Raw genomic sequence first — 14,603 nt, forward strand, 5'->3', positions numbered from 1 at the left:
AGTATAATTTTTACAGCTGAGATATTTCATGCAGCTCAATCCACAGGGCATTAAAATTGTTTCTGGTTTCCAAGTGAAGCACTGTGAATTTTAAAATACCACATATAATGTGAGTGTACCCAGCAAAGTAGACACTACAGGTTCACTTGCCATCTATGCTCTTGTAGTTATTCAAGACTTGACCTTCTGCTAGTTGGAATAATGGACAGGTCTTAAGGCAAGTACTTTGTCTTGGCATGGTCAGTTCCCTTCTGACTGTATTTGGATTGAGAATTCTCAGGGATTGCAGATTTCTCACTGTCAAAACCACATTATTTAAAGCAGTGGAGAAGTGGCACAATGAAAGAAACAGAAGAAGGAATTTTTATCTTTGTAAAACTTTTGACTGCCATGGTAAATATACATTCAGGATAAGTTTTCAGCAAAGCATGTAAATTAACACTGGAAATTACTTCCTCATGAGTAAGGCCAGCCAGGAATACTTCCACACCAGCCAAGCTCCATTTGAAATCAGAGTTGCAGCATCTCAGTTCCCTAATTAAAACTAGCTGAGTTCCTGCACATAGTTTTCAGGATGTCTAATTCAGCAGGTGACTGCCACTTTCTATCCAGAATAGTCACCTTTCTTCCCCCTGCCCCAGCTATAACACTTTCACAGAACTAGAATGTTCCTTCTGTAAGAATTTAGGTAATTGTTGAATTTTGTTTTTTTAAAAAAATCTAAACAATTCTATGATCTGTCCCTCCTCATTGCCAAAACTTTGCTATTCTCTGCCCATATTCTACTTGGCATGCCATGAGATCTTTCAGATCTGCAAAGCTGCATTTGTTCTGCAGGTGACACATACAAGCAATTCTTAAATTCCTGCATGCATTGTTTCAAATCCCCTGCAGTAGAAACCACACATGCTGCAGTTTTTATTATTTTTCCCAAACCCACTAAAAGACTAAAATGCACATTCTCATTTGCTGTGATTGTTACAGCTTCTTTTAAATTAATTCTTTCTGGTATGACTGTCCACTAAAGAAAAGAGGAAAAAATGAAACCACAAAAACCTCAAGCATAGAAAATACAAATATAGCCACTGAAATCACTTTCAATAGCCCTTTCTAAAACGCTACATGTAGCTATATGAGTAATATGACAAGAAGTAACCTTACAGTGGTCACATATTATCACAAAAGGAAACAGGAAAACATATTTTAGTTGGATGATTTAAGGCAGTGGGGCGTGGGTGTGCATAAGGAGAGAGAACCACAGCAGGCAGAGGTGAGCGCTGAGCTGACAGTGTCTGGGGGGAAGAAAGGCTGAAGGCAGAGAAGGAGAGACAGTGTCAGCAGATGGCACTCGGGCTGCAGCACAGCCCACAGCTGGCAGAGGTCCCAGCACACACACAAAACATTCGGGAGCTGGAAGACTGAAAGGTGTGTGAGATCCTGTGCCACTGAAAGGTGCCTGAGGTCCTGGGTCACTGAAAGGTGCCTGAGGTCCTGGGTCACTGAAAGGTGTGTGAGATCCTGTGCCACTGAAAGGTGCCTGAGGTCCTGGGTGACTGAAACGTGTCTGAGGCCCTGTGCCACTGAAAGGTGCCTGAGGTCCTGGGTGACTGAAAGGTGTGTGAGATCCTGTGCCACTGAAAGGTGCCTGAGGTACTGTGCCACCAAAAGGTGTCTGAGGCCCTGTGCCACTTGAGGCAGCCAGGTCATGAAGCTGCAGGTGGGGTCAGGTCCAGCCACGGTGATCTGTTCATGACAAGGGGAGATAATTTTTTCCACTGTGGCTCAGACACGTTTCCCTCCCTGGCCTCATCCCCCAAAGCTGTGAGGGAAATAAGGGATTGAGCCCCAGATCAGTTTTAAACAAGGGTATAATCAGCAGGCTACAGAAGGCAGTGCTGTCACCTCTCAGCAAGAGCTTAAGAAAAAACCACAAGGCAGAGCAGCTCTCAGTTCCTGAACTTCGTTCCTAGAATTGAGGGGCTCCCCTGAGTCGAACCCTCTCATTCACAAGAGCCAGTGGTGCCCCACTCTGACCAAGTACCTGGAGCTTTAACCACTGAAAATAGAGGTGGGTATTCTTCTTTGCAGGCAGCTGTGCTGCATCCATAAATCGCTGTGTGCAGGTACTGTTAATTTTCGCCTAAACTTTGTTCCCTTCTCACTGCCTGCAGAATCCCTCAAGAAATGGGAAGAAACAAACCTCTAGAACCTGTTTATTGCTTTCCAAAACATATGTGCTGTTTCTATAAGTAAGCATTTGAGCCACAGTAACTGAGCCATTAATCTTAAATAAAATTTCTGCTAAAAAAACCCAAACCTATCTCTGTTCCCTGGCAGGGAATATTACAGCTCCTTGCAGCTACTTAGACTGAACATTTAGGTTTCCAGTGAAGATGCTGTTGACACTACTGGGCTGAACCCAAAATGTTTTCAAAGCTGTATCAACAAGGTTCATGAATATTCAGGCACTAAGGAATTTGGGCAGATATCCCAGAAGTGGCAAGACCCGGTGCTGAATCTAAAGCTTTCCCAGCTTTTTGTGTTGGAAACACAACTATTCAGATGGCTTTATGCTCTAATGGGAGCATTGAAAACTATGAAACAAATAAACAACTAAAATCATTCTCTGTTGATTAAAATAAAGTATTTTAGCTTTTTTTCAGTCTTAAGCAGCTAGTAACAGTACTGCCCCTCACAGAGCTGCACACACTATTGTTCAGCACCTGCTGCTTATCCATCCCTTCAAATGAGAACTGTTTCTTTGCTCTTCCCCCTCATGAGCAGTAATGCATGGGGACAAAGCTGGCCAGGGCTTGTTTTCTGAAGGGCTCAGGTCACAGACAGCATTTGTTCTCTCTGCCACAGCTCAGGGTGGAGCTGGGAAAGCAGGTATAACAGCCACAGATCCAGGGAGAGTGGGAGGGAAGCAGAGGAGGAGGAGCATGTGGAAGCTGAGCTGCTGCTGCTTCAAGCTCCCAGGGCAGCTTCATCCTCTGCTCTTCTGGCACAGGCTTTTCTCTGCCACATCAGCACCAACTGCCAAACTGGATGTCTCCTCTTGGATGACACAAATTCCTCAGCTCCTTTTTTTTGCCAGCCCCTGGAATAAACTGCACCAGAGCCAGAGAGAACTTGGAAGAATAATCTGAAGACAATTACTCCTCAAAGGAAAGACAGAGCATTGGAAAAGGCAGAAGTTCACCTCTGGCCACCCCTACCAAACACAGACATACCTATCAGCAGTCAGGGCTGCAGTGACTATTCCTTGCCTGGCTCCATGGAGGAGCAGGAATACAACTTCGTGCTTTCCTTTGGAGCCAACACCAGCAAGTGCAGCCTTGAGACCAACCAAACAGAGGTCCCAACATGCTGGGCAGGAGCAACCAGGGGTGGCCCAGAGGTGGTGATTGTACCAGTGCTTTTTGGGTTGATTTTTCTCCTGGGAATGGTGGGAAACACATTAGTGTTGGTCGTTTTGGGGCGTCTCCGTCCTGGGGGACGCCCATCGCGCAGTGCCACCAACATCTTCATCCTGAACTTAAGCATTGCAGACTTCTCCTTTCTGCTCTTCTGTGTTCCCTTCCAGGCCACCATCTACTCCCTGCCAGAGTGGATCTTCGGTGCCTTCTTTTGCAAGTGGGTTCACTACTCGGCCATGGCAACGATGCTGGTCAGCATCTTCACTCTGGTGGCCATGTCTGTGGACAGATACATTGCCGTGGTCCACGCCAAACGCTCGCCCTGCATCCGCAGCAAGCGCAACGCCGTCCTCGGCGTGGCTGTCATCTGGCTGCTGTCTCTCCTCATTGCCATCCCCGTGGCCCAGCACCAGGCCCTCATGAGTGGCCATCAGCAGGCTCCCAACAGCTCTTTCTGCTGGGAGCACTGGGCAAACGGCTCCACAGCCAAGCAGATGTACAAGATTACCATCCTGCTGGTGGGATACCTCCTGCCCCTGCTGCTCATCACCTGCTGCTATGCCAAGGTGGGTGCCAGGGATGGGAATAATTTTAAATGAAGGGAAAGATCCCAGACTCTTGGTGGCTTGTGTGTGTACACAACTACACAGCCAACACATTCCAAATCCTCTCCTGGTAGAGAATACTTTTTTGAGGTGGGGGGAGGAAGGAAAACAGAGAATGAAATTACACCAGCTCACAAAAAAGGTTACAACTACCATGATGACACCCAGCCTGTTACTCAAACCCCCTAAAGACTCTTGCTGGTTTTCATATTTTTTATTTTGTTAAATAACAAATGTTTGCTACTGACAAGAAGAAAAACCTATGAAGAGATAAACATTTCCAGGTTATTGCTGTGCTGTAATCAGTTTTCAAAAGCTACATCTAGATGTTGTTAATTGAGAATTGCCTACAATGCTCCAACACTCCTTATGACCCTCCCTCTGGAGGGTGACCCACTCCTGTCACTGCATTTGTTTGTGCTGCCTGCAGGAGCAACAGGACAGTCCCACCAGGGTACAGGACTGGCAGCCTGCTCTCTGCCCATGTACCCCATCAGCCTAAGGATTAAATGAAGACAATCTGAGCCTTAATATAAAATTCAGAGTCCATCTGAAAACTCCTGTGGATTTCAGCATTGTGCCAGCTGAGCTCTTAATATATGCTTAACTACTGAAAGCCTAGCAGGTTTAATGCTCTTTCCAAACCTTGTTTCTTGAAAGAGAAATTGGAGAGCTTAGAATTAAAAGTCTGAAACATCAAATTCATCTTTGAAGTCATGTTAAAACAATTACTTCAAAATTTCAGTGCTTGTAGGATAAATTCAAGTATTAATACATAAATTTCAATTTCCCATTCAATATATTGCTCCTTTTTTCCCCCCAAGGTTTTATACCATCTCCATAAGAAAGTAAAGAACATTTCCAAGAAATCAGAGAGATCAAAGAAGAAGGTAAATATCTTTGGTTTAATGTGTATATTGACTATATACAATAGATATACCAGGTTTATAAAGTAATCAGCCTGGTCTGTGCTGATTACAGCTGATTTAGTGCCATTATAGTTTTTGCCAGTCCTTTTTGCCTGTGAATCCCAACCAGACTTAACTGCAGATTATATGTAGTTTCTGGTTCATTACATTCACTAGCACACACTCAGTTTTGTTTGCAATATACTTATGAGGACCAATTCATAATTGTTGTTCATAATTCTTGCATCTACACAGTCTGTAAGGATGGTGTTCAAAGGGTATTTGCAATATTATCTCATAACACAATAACTGTCCAAGTTATAATACACCACAAGCAATATTTATTAGACAGGTGTTACTTACCCTTTTCCCTCAGAGGAAAGGGTTAGTATGTTTTGAGCATGTTTTGTGTTCATCTAACTTCAAGTTGGTTCTGATGAACATTCTTTTCACCACCTTTTCTAAGGGAACACATTGTGCAGCAATGAGCTGCTGTGTTTTGCCTGCTGCAGGAACACCACCAGACCTAGATAGCACAGACTACCTTGAAGAGCACCATGTCTTATTTTGCCTACTGACTTTTTGATAAATGTTGATGCTGCTACAGATAGACTGTGAATTAAAATGTCAAAACCAGGAGTATAATTCCTCAATCAGTAGTGCAAACTACAAACAGAAAGCAGAGTCAGAGTTTTGTGTGTTTAGCAGCTACTATGAGAAAAGGCAAGCAAGATGTGTTGACAATTTTGATAATGTGAAATGCACCAAATGAAGTGCTAAGAAACTCTGTTATTCCACATAGAATCATTTCACAAGTTTGAAAATTTGCTTTAGGTCTCAAAATCACCAAAAATCCCTAAACTGGTTGGTTTAAATTTCCCTCCAGAGTTTCCTTACTTAGGTATGAATGGCAAACTACCTTTTTTATTGCTATTTTTTAAGAGAATTCTACCAACAGTTGAAAATAACTACTGTTACTTTCCTGTAAAGAAGTTAAGAATTTAATTTATGACATTTTTCAAATGTATCCACTTGTTTTGTTTTCAGATTTGCTCTGTAGAGTTTGATGAGAAAATAGCTCTGCAGTTCCTTCAATCTCAAGTTTAGTTATTAGATATTGCCAAGAGGATCAATTTCTAAAAAACCCTTTGATTTTAGCTGTTCAAACAAGTTAGTGGTCCAGCCCTTCTTCCTCCCTCCCCTTAACTGTTTTCCTGGCCATAATTGTGAAACACCCAACATCAATTCTTGTTCCATGTACCACAGTCAGATGTAGTTAAATAGGTGATACTTTCAGATAGAAGAAAAATTAAATACGTTCCTCTCCACACACACATCATCCTTCACAATATGTTTTCTTCCAGCCCTGTCTGTGTGGAAATTGTCCATCTAGCCTTCCTCTTTAGTATACTTGCTTAAAGGGGTTTTCTGTTGCAAACACTACTCAACATTTCTTAGGAAAACTTCCTTGGGTTGGTTGCAGACACACTCAATTCTTGTATATGCTTTTAAAGCATTCTTGAAACATGAGAGTGAGAGTCAGTTTTTTAAAGCACACCTTCTTAAGAACACTTCACATTAGAGACTAATGGGAAACTCATGGATGGCTGTCAGTTCTGTTAACATAGCTTCCTTCATATGTACTTAGATTTGTGCAAGCAGTTGTGTTTGAGTTTAATTCATAAACTTCATCAGGGATTTAGTGAACAGCTTTTGTTTATTTAACTGAAAAATGTTTGACAAATGAATCTTGATCACATTTGGAAGGTTAATTTAGTACATACAGAACATTGAGTTTGCTCTGAAATATGTGTGACTTCAGTGGCTAAACCCTGATTGCCTTGAGCTGTGAGAGAAAGTGTAGCACAACAGCCAAGTCTTCCCACCTGAGGTGATAAAATTGTCTGAGTCACATCTGTTAATTCACAGTGTGTGTCTTAACCAAACTGGTGTATGGAAAACAAGGTGTCATAATCATAATAAAGAGGATAGTCTGAAACTATGACCATGCAGTTCCTGCTTCACTCCTATAATTTCAAGAAAACAGGGCATTTGATACCTCCAAGAGAATGGAGTTTGGGTTTGCACTTTTTGGCTTTTCCAAACCTTTGGGTTTGGATTGGGTTTTTTCTGTTTGGTTTGTGGGTTTAGTGTTGCTTTGTTTTTAAACAGTTAAATAGTAAATTTTGCAAAAAGCTTTTTGTTCAAATCTCCCAATGCTCATCTGGGCTCCTTACATGAGTAAAGGTCTCAAAAGAATCAAGTTGCAGACTCAGAGTCCTTGTTGGACAAGATTTTCCAGTGAAACAGTTGCCAACATTACCACTGCAAACAGTTTGCTCTGTCACTCAGCATTTCAGAAGCTATAAGAACTATCCTCAAGATTGAACTACTTTAAGATAAAACATAGTTAAGAAAGAAAGCAAATGGCATAGAGCTCATAGAATGCTGCTAGCCATAAGCAGCATTCCACATGCTGACTGGAAACACATTGCTATTATTCTCCATTATAAGCTGCTTCTGAACAAACAGTATTACCAGGTAAGATTTTTTAAAATGTCAAGACTTATTTCAGGATCTTTAGCTTTCATTGACCTTGCTGGAGTCTTGTTGTAATACCAGTCCCACCCCAGCCCCAGATCCTATAATACTGATAAGAGGCAGAAGAGATATCATTCTTACTCACATCATTTGAGACATAAAATACAGCAAGAAACATTACTGGGACAAATCCAAGTTAAAGCCAACTGAAAGGTCATAGAGGAGATGGTATTTCATCTGCTATTAGTAAAAAGTTTGCTGCATCCTGACTTCACATTCCATTGTCAGAAGAATGTTACCCTTAATTCAGATTCCCACTTTGAAAATTTTATATAACTTTGCCATCTACATGTCAAATGTTAGACATGCTCAATTTAAAGTGCTTTTCCATCTGTATCATCAGTGCATTAGAGCAAGGAAGATGTTTAGAACATTTTGCATGCCTAGGCTGAAATTCCGCATGAAGAACTAAAACTGTGCCTACAGAACAGAGACATGACTGGCTGCTTCCCCATTTAATGCCATACTAGCTGTACAAGTTTGCCAGCCTTGAAAATCAGATGGTGTGATGCTGCAGGATTCTCCTTTAAAGTTTTGGATAATTGTTTTTTGAAGTCAGCCAGCAAGACCACGTGCTAAGATATTATTTGCAGCCCTCTATGACAATTAAGTGTATTTCAGTTCTGTCACCTCTTTTCTGAACTATGCAAAGTATAGCAAGTCTGTAATTTGGCTCCAAAGAAAGTTAACAATTCCCTGTCTGATGGTGTTGCAAAATGTTTCGTAAGAGCCCAGCCCCAGGAACTCTCATCTTACATCTGCCTTAAATAAGGTGATTTAATGATGGAAATTAATGCAAACTAAGGTCTAGCATGGTCCTGTGGTGTTTTACTGGCCTCTGGAGCACACCAGGGTTCCTCAGTGTTGACTCAGTTCTGTATTGTGCATCTTTAAAGAATAAATAACAAGTTTTGCAACTGAACAATCTGAAATTCTTTTTCAAGTTTAAGAATGTGTCTGGGGATGTGAATTTCACAGCTGTTTTGCAAGCTCCCTTGAAGGGATAGTAGTTGTGTCACCTTGAGGCCAAAATCTTCAGTTAACAGACCAAATGAGCCACTTAAAGATAAAAATTAGTACTATGCTTTTCTATTGGTTAGCTACAATAAGAAGGTGAGCCTGGTGCTTACCTGGTGGGTAAGTAAATCAGCTGCTCATTGCTTCCAGAGCTAAGTAAACACAAAGACAAATGGAGTTTATTTATCCCTGGAGTGCTGCACTTTGAAGGTCATACAAGAGCCTGAGGTAAAAGATACATAATTCCTTCAAGGTAGATGGGTAGTCCTGAACATCTTGGCCAAGAGAGACAGATAAATATTGCTCTGTGACTACTTTCCTGTAGCTAAAGGAATTATTTGGCTATTGTTCATGCAAATTGAAGGTTTTCATGTGGACAATGAACGTGATGTTCAAGGCCTTGGCATTTGAACAACAGTAAATACAGCAAAGGAACATGGAAGATCCTGGGATCCATTGAGCAGAAGAATATAATTCAGAAGTGTCATCCAGCACATTTGATTAACAGAAGCCCAGGGCAGCAGGAATTAAGAGCATCATTACCAATTAGAGAGTAATAGAAATATCACAATGCTTGTACACATTTATGAATATAAAGTTAATAAATTTCAAGGGCACCAGCAGAGGAGATTAGAAGCATAATCCCAGAATGAGAGATGTGCAGATGAGCAGCTGGAACAGTGCAAGCAAGCTGCTGGGAAATGAAGAGCCCATCTTAGCACATAAAGCAAGTAATCAAAATGAGCTGATAACATCTGAAAATATATTTACTTCAGTACCTCCTCTTCTTCATGACATCCAGCTGCCATCCCTGGCTCCAAGAAAGAAGACAGAACAATAAAAAAGAATACTTTCAGTGTGGCTTTTAGATCACTGAAGAGTAGAATTAGACTCAAGTGTAATTAAAAAAAAGACCAAAGCGCAATGAGAAGTGCTTCAGTAGTAATTAAAAGATGCATGTGCTCTGAAGTAGAGACAGCTGCTATCTAACATTTAAGTTACTTAAGAATAGGTATGCCATTTTCTAAACATTTTGCATTTATCACTAAGCTATGGGCATGTTTCTGAAGATCAGATTGTGCTTGGGACCTTTCTGCTAGAATTTTAGGTGCAAAAAGCAAAAGAATGTTTGCAAATCAATCAGGGCAAGTCAGATTTGCCAACAAAGCAAACAAGAATGTGGCACCAGGAGTGAAGGAACTGGCAGTTTTCACTTTGCACTTTGGCTCACAGATGGACTCTGAGCTCAAGGATGTTCTCCATTGGGTACCCCTGAGTGTAAAGCCACAAAAATTGTCTTCCTCAGAGGTTGGTAAGCTCCTCCAGCAGTACAATGGTATATGGCACTAAGCCACATGTCTTTCCTGGGCACTGATACTGGGTACCTGCAGTATCTAAAAGTAAAAGCTTAAGGCACCATGGGTCACTACGTATTTTCCAAGCCTTCGCTACAGTAAATTACAATATATAGTGAAGTCTGTAACTCTGTAGTTTACCATAATGAAGTCTGGGACAGTAAAAATGTGCACCAATTGTCTCTCAAACTTTAAGGAAAAGAATCTACAAGTTAGAGATGAGCATATCAGGAGAAAAGATTTATCAGTAAATCACATAATCAGATATCCTCCTACAAAGCAGTAATAAAGGAAGCATCAATTGTAATTTGCTGGTAAGACAGTTTGGAAGAACTGGCATAGACTTCTTCATGCTTCTTCATTTAGAATTATGGACGAATAAAGGATGAAAAATAATCTTACCATATTCAGGAGACAGCAGTTTTCTCACTAATGAAGCCCAGTTTGTCTGCAAGCTAGTTCTGTTTAATAAAAACCTAATTGAATGTTCTTTCCCATTTCTGTGTGGCTGAGGTACACAGTAGAAATGGATGGAATGATCAGCTCTTGAAAATGATGTGCAGCTGGGCTGTCCCCACCTGGGACTAAATTAGGAAAGTGACAAGCCCTCTACCCCTCCAGACTGTCTTGTCCACTCTATATTTTAAACTCAGGAATACATTCAGGAGGTTCTTCCTAAAATATGTAAATCCATGGAATACTTGAAGCATTTGACTCATTACAGGAAATCTCAATTTTGCCCTTGACAAGATGCCTGACAAGTTGAATCAAGAAACTTCATTAAAAGCTTATCAAGAACAACAGCTCTAAACACAATTAAATGTTAAAGACTTTATCATCCTCCTAAATGAGGTGTCTCACACAAAATGTTTTTTAAACACATTTTCCAGTGCTTTTTGAAGGATAGGGGAAGGCTAAAAGCAATAAAGAGTTTGTCCAGGGCCAGGGAGAAAAGTAATCAAAGGGCAAAACAGACAAAGAAAGGCTGGAAAGCATAAATGAGGGGCAGATGACCTACAAAGATAACAAATGAATAAGCAAGTAAATTCAACACAATCTGCACATGACAAAAATTTGGGGGGGAGGGGGGGGCAGGGGAGGAATAACAGAAGTTCATCCAATTATCTGACAAAGAAAAATATCCCCTTGTCTTTGTCACCATGCTATTGATTCACTGTACAGCTTAAAGACGCTTACTTTGCCTGTACAACAAATACACTGTAAGTTATATCCTGGAGCTGCTTGGAAGACTTCTAGGAGTACTAAGAGAGATTTAAGTGGCCAGTAGTGGCCATTGTACAGATCTGTTAGGGACTCATCAAAATTTCAGAGTCGAACCAGAAGGTTTGCATTAAGTGGGGACAGCTTGATCAACAGTAATGCAGTAACTGTGCAAACTATCACAGCTTATGGAAGAAGCTCAAACAGTACACAAATTATTTTGATCAGTCCTCCACAGCTGGTCATAGTATATAGTAACAGTAGTTTAAGTACAGCAAAGCACCATGTTAAAAGCTAAACTGTTTTGTTTCAGTTTCCTCTGTCTTAACTACATATTCCCTAACTTGAAAAAACAGACACAAGTTCCATTTCTAAATCTGTTTCTTGTGTCATGAATTATGTACATTAGTGCTCTAGTATTGTCTGTGTTTTCCATCTGCAAAATCCTAAAAAGCTGGAGCCCAGAAACAGCTCTGTGCTATTACACAGCAACTGCAAACCCATTGTTTAATACTCAGCCCTACATTAAATGCACAGTTTGTTATTTCACAATAAAAAGGGGGGGGGGGGGGGCGGAATTTAGGTATATAAGCCTTATTCAAAAGAATATTTCAGTGCTTGTAGCCCCCTAATGTAAGCAGATGGGTGCTAGGAAAGGTTGCCTGGGTAACAAGCCTAAGCTACTTAACATTGCTAGAGGGTAAAGAAGTAGCACCATTATTGCTGGTGAAAGCTATTGATGGGACCTGCTTATGAATCATTTCCTTGGTACTCATACCACAGTGGGTGAGCTAGACCCCACAAGACCACTAGGTCTGTGTCTTTCAGTCTCATCAACTCCTAATCATTCCAGTCTATTTTTATGGACATCATCTGGCTCCCAGCATGGTTGGTTTGAGGACACTTGCCAGGGTAGTTCGTTCACTCCTAGGGGAACATCTTTGTTAGATCAGCTGTCTGACAGAATTCTGGTAGGTGAAACAAGCACCTGGAGCATGCCAGGTACACAATGAACCTACAGGGGATTGCCTTTCAAAGTTAATAGAAACTTATTTGAGAGGCCTATTTGACATAAATCCTTTTTTTTAACTTGTATTGTAGTCTTGATCTAACACAATAACACCTTCCTTATGTAGCCATGATAACCACAAACTAAAGAAATTTCTATTCACTAGAAAGTTCTCCCATTTCTAAGAAAGTAACTACACTATCCACCTGAAAACATGAAAGAGAATTACTGACAGGAACATTGACCTAGACTAGTGAGGCTGTAAATCTTGATCTGAAATGAAACCTGAATTTTAATTTTTCTCTGTTGCATTTCTGCTACTTGTACAACAATTTTCCTTAGGGGAAGGATATCATCTGCATGTTTGCAAGTTGCTACATTTATTAAATGACCAAATAGAAATGAGAAACACTAAATACCAAAGTTAAAAAGCAGATATTGTGCAGAGAACCAAGTGTGGCAAGAGGAGGGAAGTCACCAGCTGTGCATCTGCTATAGAACCCCAAAACTGAGGGATTAAATACAAAACAATTGCACATCTTGCATTACCATTTGTAACTTTGCAAATTCATGAAGTCAGGTGGAATCAGCCTACAAAAATATCAGGAAAGGATCTTAGGGCCTCCAAGTCAGTAATCTCTGAGACTTGCTAGGCATTCACTGAGTGTTCTAGAAGTAGAAAGTGAGAGAAAAGCAACACTACCAGCTTTCCTAAACTTGGAAAGTGCGATCCTGCTCCCACAGGCCTCACAATCTTACAAAAAGAAAGTTTAAGTGAGTTACAGTTTAATTTTATTTACTGTCACTGTTAACCTTCATTTTGTATGGAGATTTCAAAGGAAAATTTTCAGGAAAGTTTTACCTCAGGTCAAGCTTTGGGACTTACAAATGACAGACTGTGCCAGAGGCTGGCCACCTAACTGGGGAGCAAGCACTGCAGGGGCACACCTCTAACCCAGGCAGCACAGGCTGGGATCCCACAGGCACAGGGAGCCTCCCTCAGGTCATCACCCAGCTAGGAATAAGTCTAACCAATGAGAACTGTGTATTTAAAAAAAAAAAACAAAAAAAAAACAAACAAAAATTGGTTTTCTGGGTTTCTTCTGTAATAGGGAAGATACTGGGAAAACCTTTCTCCTCAGGCCAGCCTTTGTTATTCCTCTCAGTGGTGTGCTTACTTGCAAGATGTTTTCCCCTGCAGTTCTTTTCAATAGCCTCAATGTTCCTCACCCTCCAAATGTTAGGAAATATTATTTCCACTCTTCCTTGTAACACAGCATTGTTGCAGCCTTTGAACTGTTTGAAGTTTTACAGGCACTACCTCAAATTTCCATAGTTCTTTGCTTGAGTCAAAACCAGTCAATCCAAGTTTTACCAGGGCTTTTAGCATCCTTTTTCATACTGTCGTAATTTGCCCACCTGGCAGTTGTCAGTGTTGCCTGTATTATGCTGCCTTCACTACTGACAGAGGAAAGCAAACTCACTCATTCCACACACTCCCTTGCTCTGTGACCATTATTTTATATTATCATGTATTATCTGTGACCATTATTTTATTTTATCATGTATTAACACAATCTCCTCTCCAGACAGCGCAGACAGTGCTTCTCGTGGTTGCTATGTTCCTGCTCTCCTGGCTGCCACACCACATCATCACCATGTGGGCAGAGTTTGGGCACTTTCCCCTGAACAACATCTCCTTCACCTTCCGCATCATCTCTCACTGCTTGGCCTACGGGAACTCTTGCATCAACCCCATCCTCTACGCTTTCCTGTCGGAGAATTTCCGCAAGGCCTGCCGCCAAGTCTTCACCCGCAAGCTCTTCCTGCGGCCGGTGGCTGCTGAGAAACTGGCCAGAGTGCGCATGGAGAACTTCTCTACCACACACTCCACCACAAACGTGTAAGCTGGGCTCGCAACTACGTTTCAGGAGGAAGAGGAGTCAAGAGGATTCTGCCTGGGGAGAATACACATGCAAGTGCATTCCAGGGAGTCTGCAAAAGTGTGCACTGTGCCAGGTTACTGGAGTGGTAGGAGACACATTTCCCTCTCGCTGTGATGACATGGGACAGAGCCTGTCCTAAGGTACCTTGCTAGACACTGGGCTGTGTGCAACAGAATTATCTGAATGCCCATAAGACAGAGCCCAAATGAAGTTGTAGTTATGACCACACAGAAGGTAGAATATGAACAGAGAAGACAGCAGTTAATTATGTCTGTAGACAGTCATTGAGATGTGAACAATGTGACATTCAGAGAGCAGTTTGGGAGAAGTCAAACTAAAGCCTTTGGATGTCTTTGTTTCTTCAACAAATTTGACCGTGTGTGAGCTGCATACACATTTAGTTCACTACTGGGGGTAGAGTCTCTAAATCTCCTTGAAGGCTTTAATGTAGCATTTACCTATTGGGCAAGTACACCTTTCACATGATGTGTCAGTGGTGTGGCTGTCTGTATTTGGTGGCTC

General features: G+C 41.3%; 1 protein-coding gene across 1 annotated transcript; it reads left to right on the forward strand.

The window, feature by feature from the left end:
• The first annotated feature begins 3,238 nt into the window (after positions 1 to 3,238).
• Positions 3,239 to 14,042, forward strand: LOC110484408 (galanin receptor type 1). The gene is made up of 3 exons (XM_021555017.3): positions 3,239 to 3,985; positions 4,849 to 4,914; positions 13,725 to 14,042. Exons 1-3 carry the CDS (start codon positions 3,278 to 3,280, stop codon positions 14,040 to 14,042), a joined length of 1,092 nt encoding a protein of 363 aa, XP_021410692.1. The 5' UTR covers positions 3,239 to 3,277.
• Positions 14,043 to 14,603: the final 561 nt, after the last annotated feature.

The sequence above is a fragment of the Lonchura striata genome, chromosome 13 (assembly GCF_046129695.1).
Source record: "Lonchura striata isolate bLonStr1 chromosome 13, bLonStr1.mat, whole genome shotgun sequence".
Taxonomy (NCBI): Eukaryota; Metazoa; Chordata; class Aves; order Passeriformes; family Estrildidae; genus Lonchura; species Lonchura striata.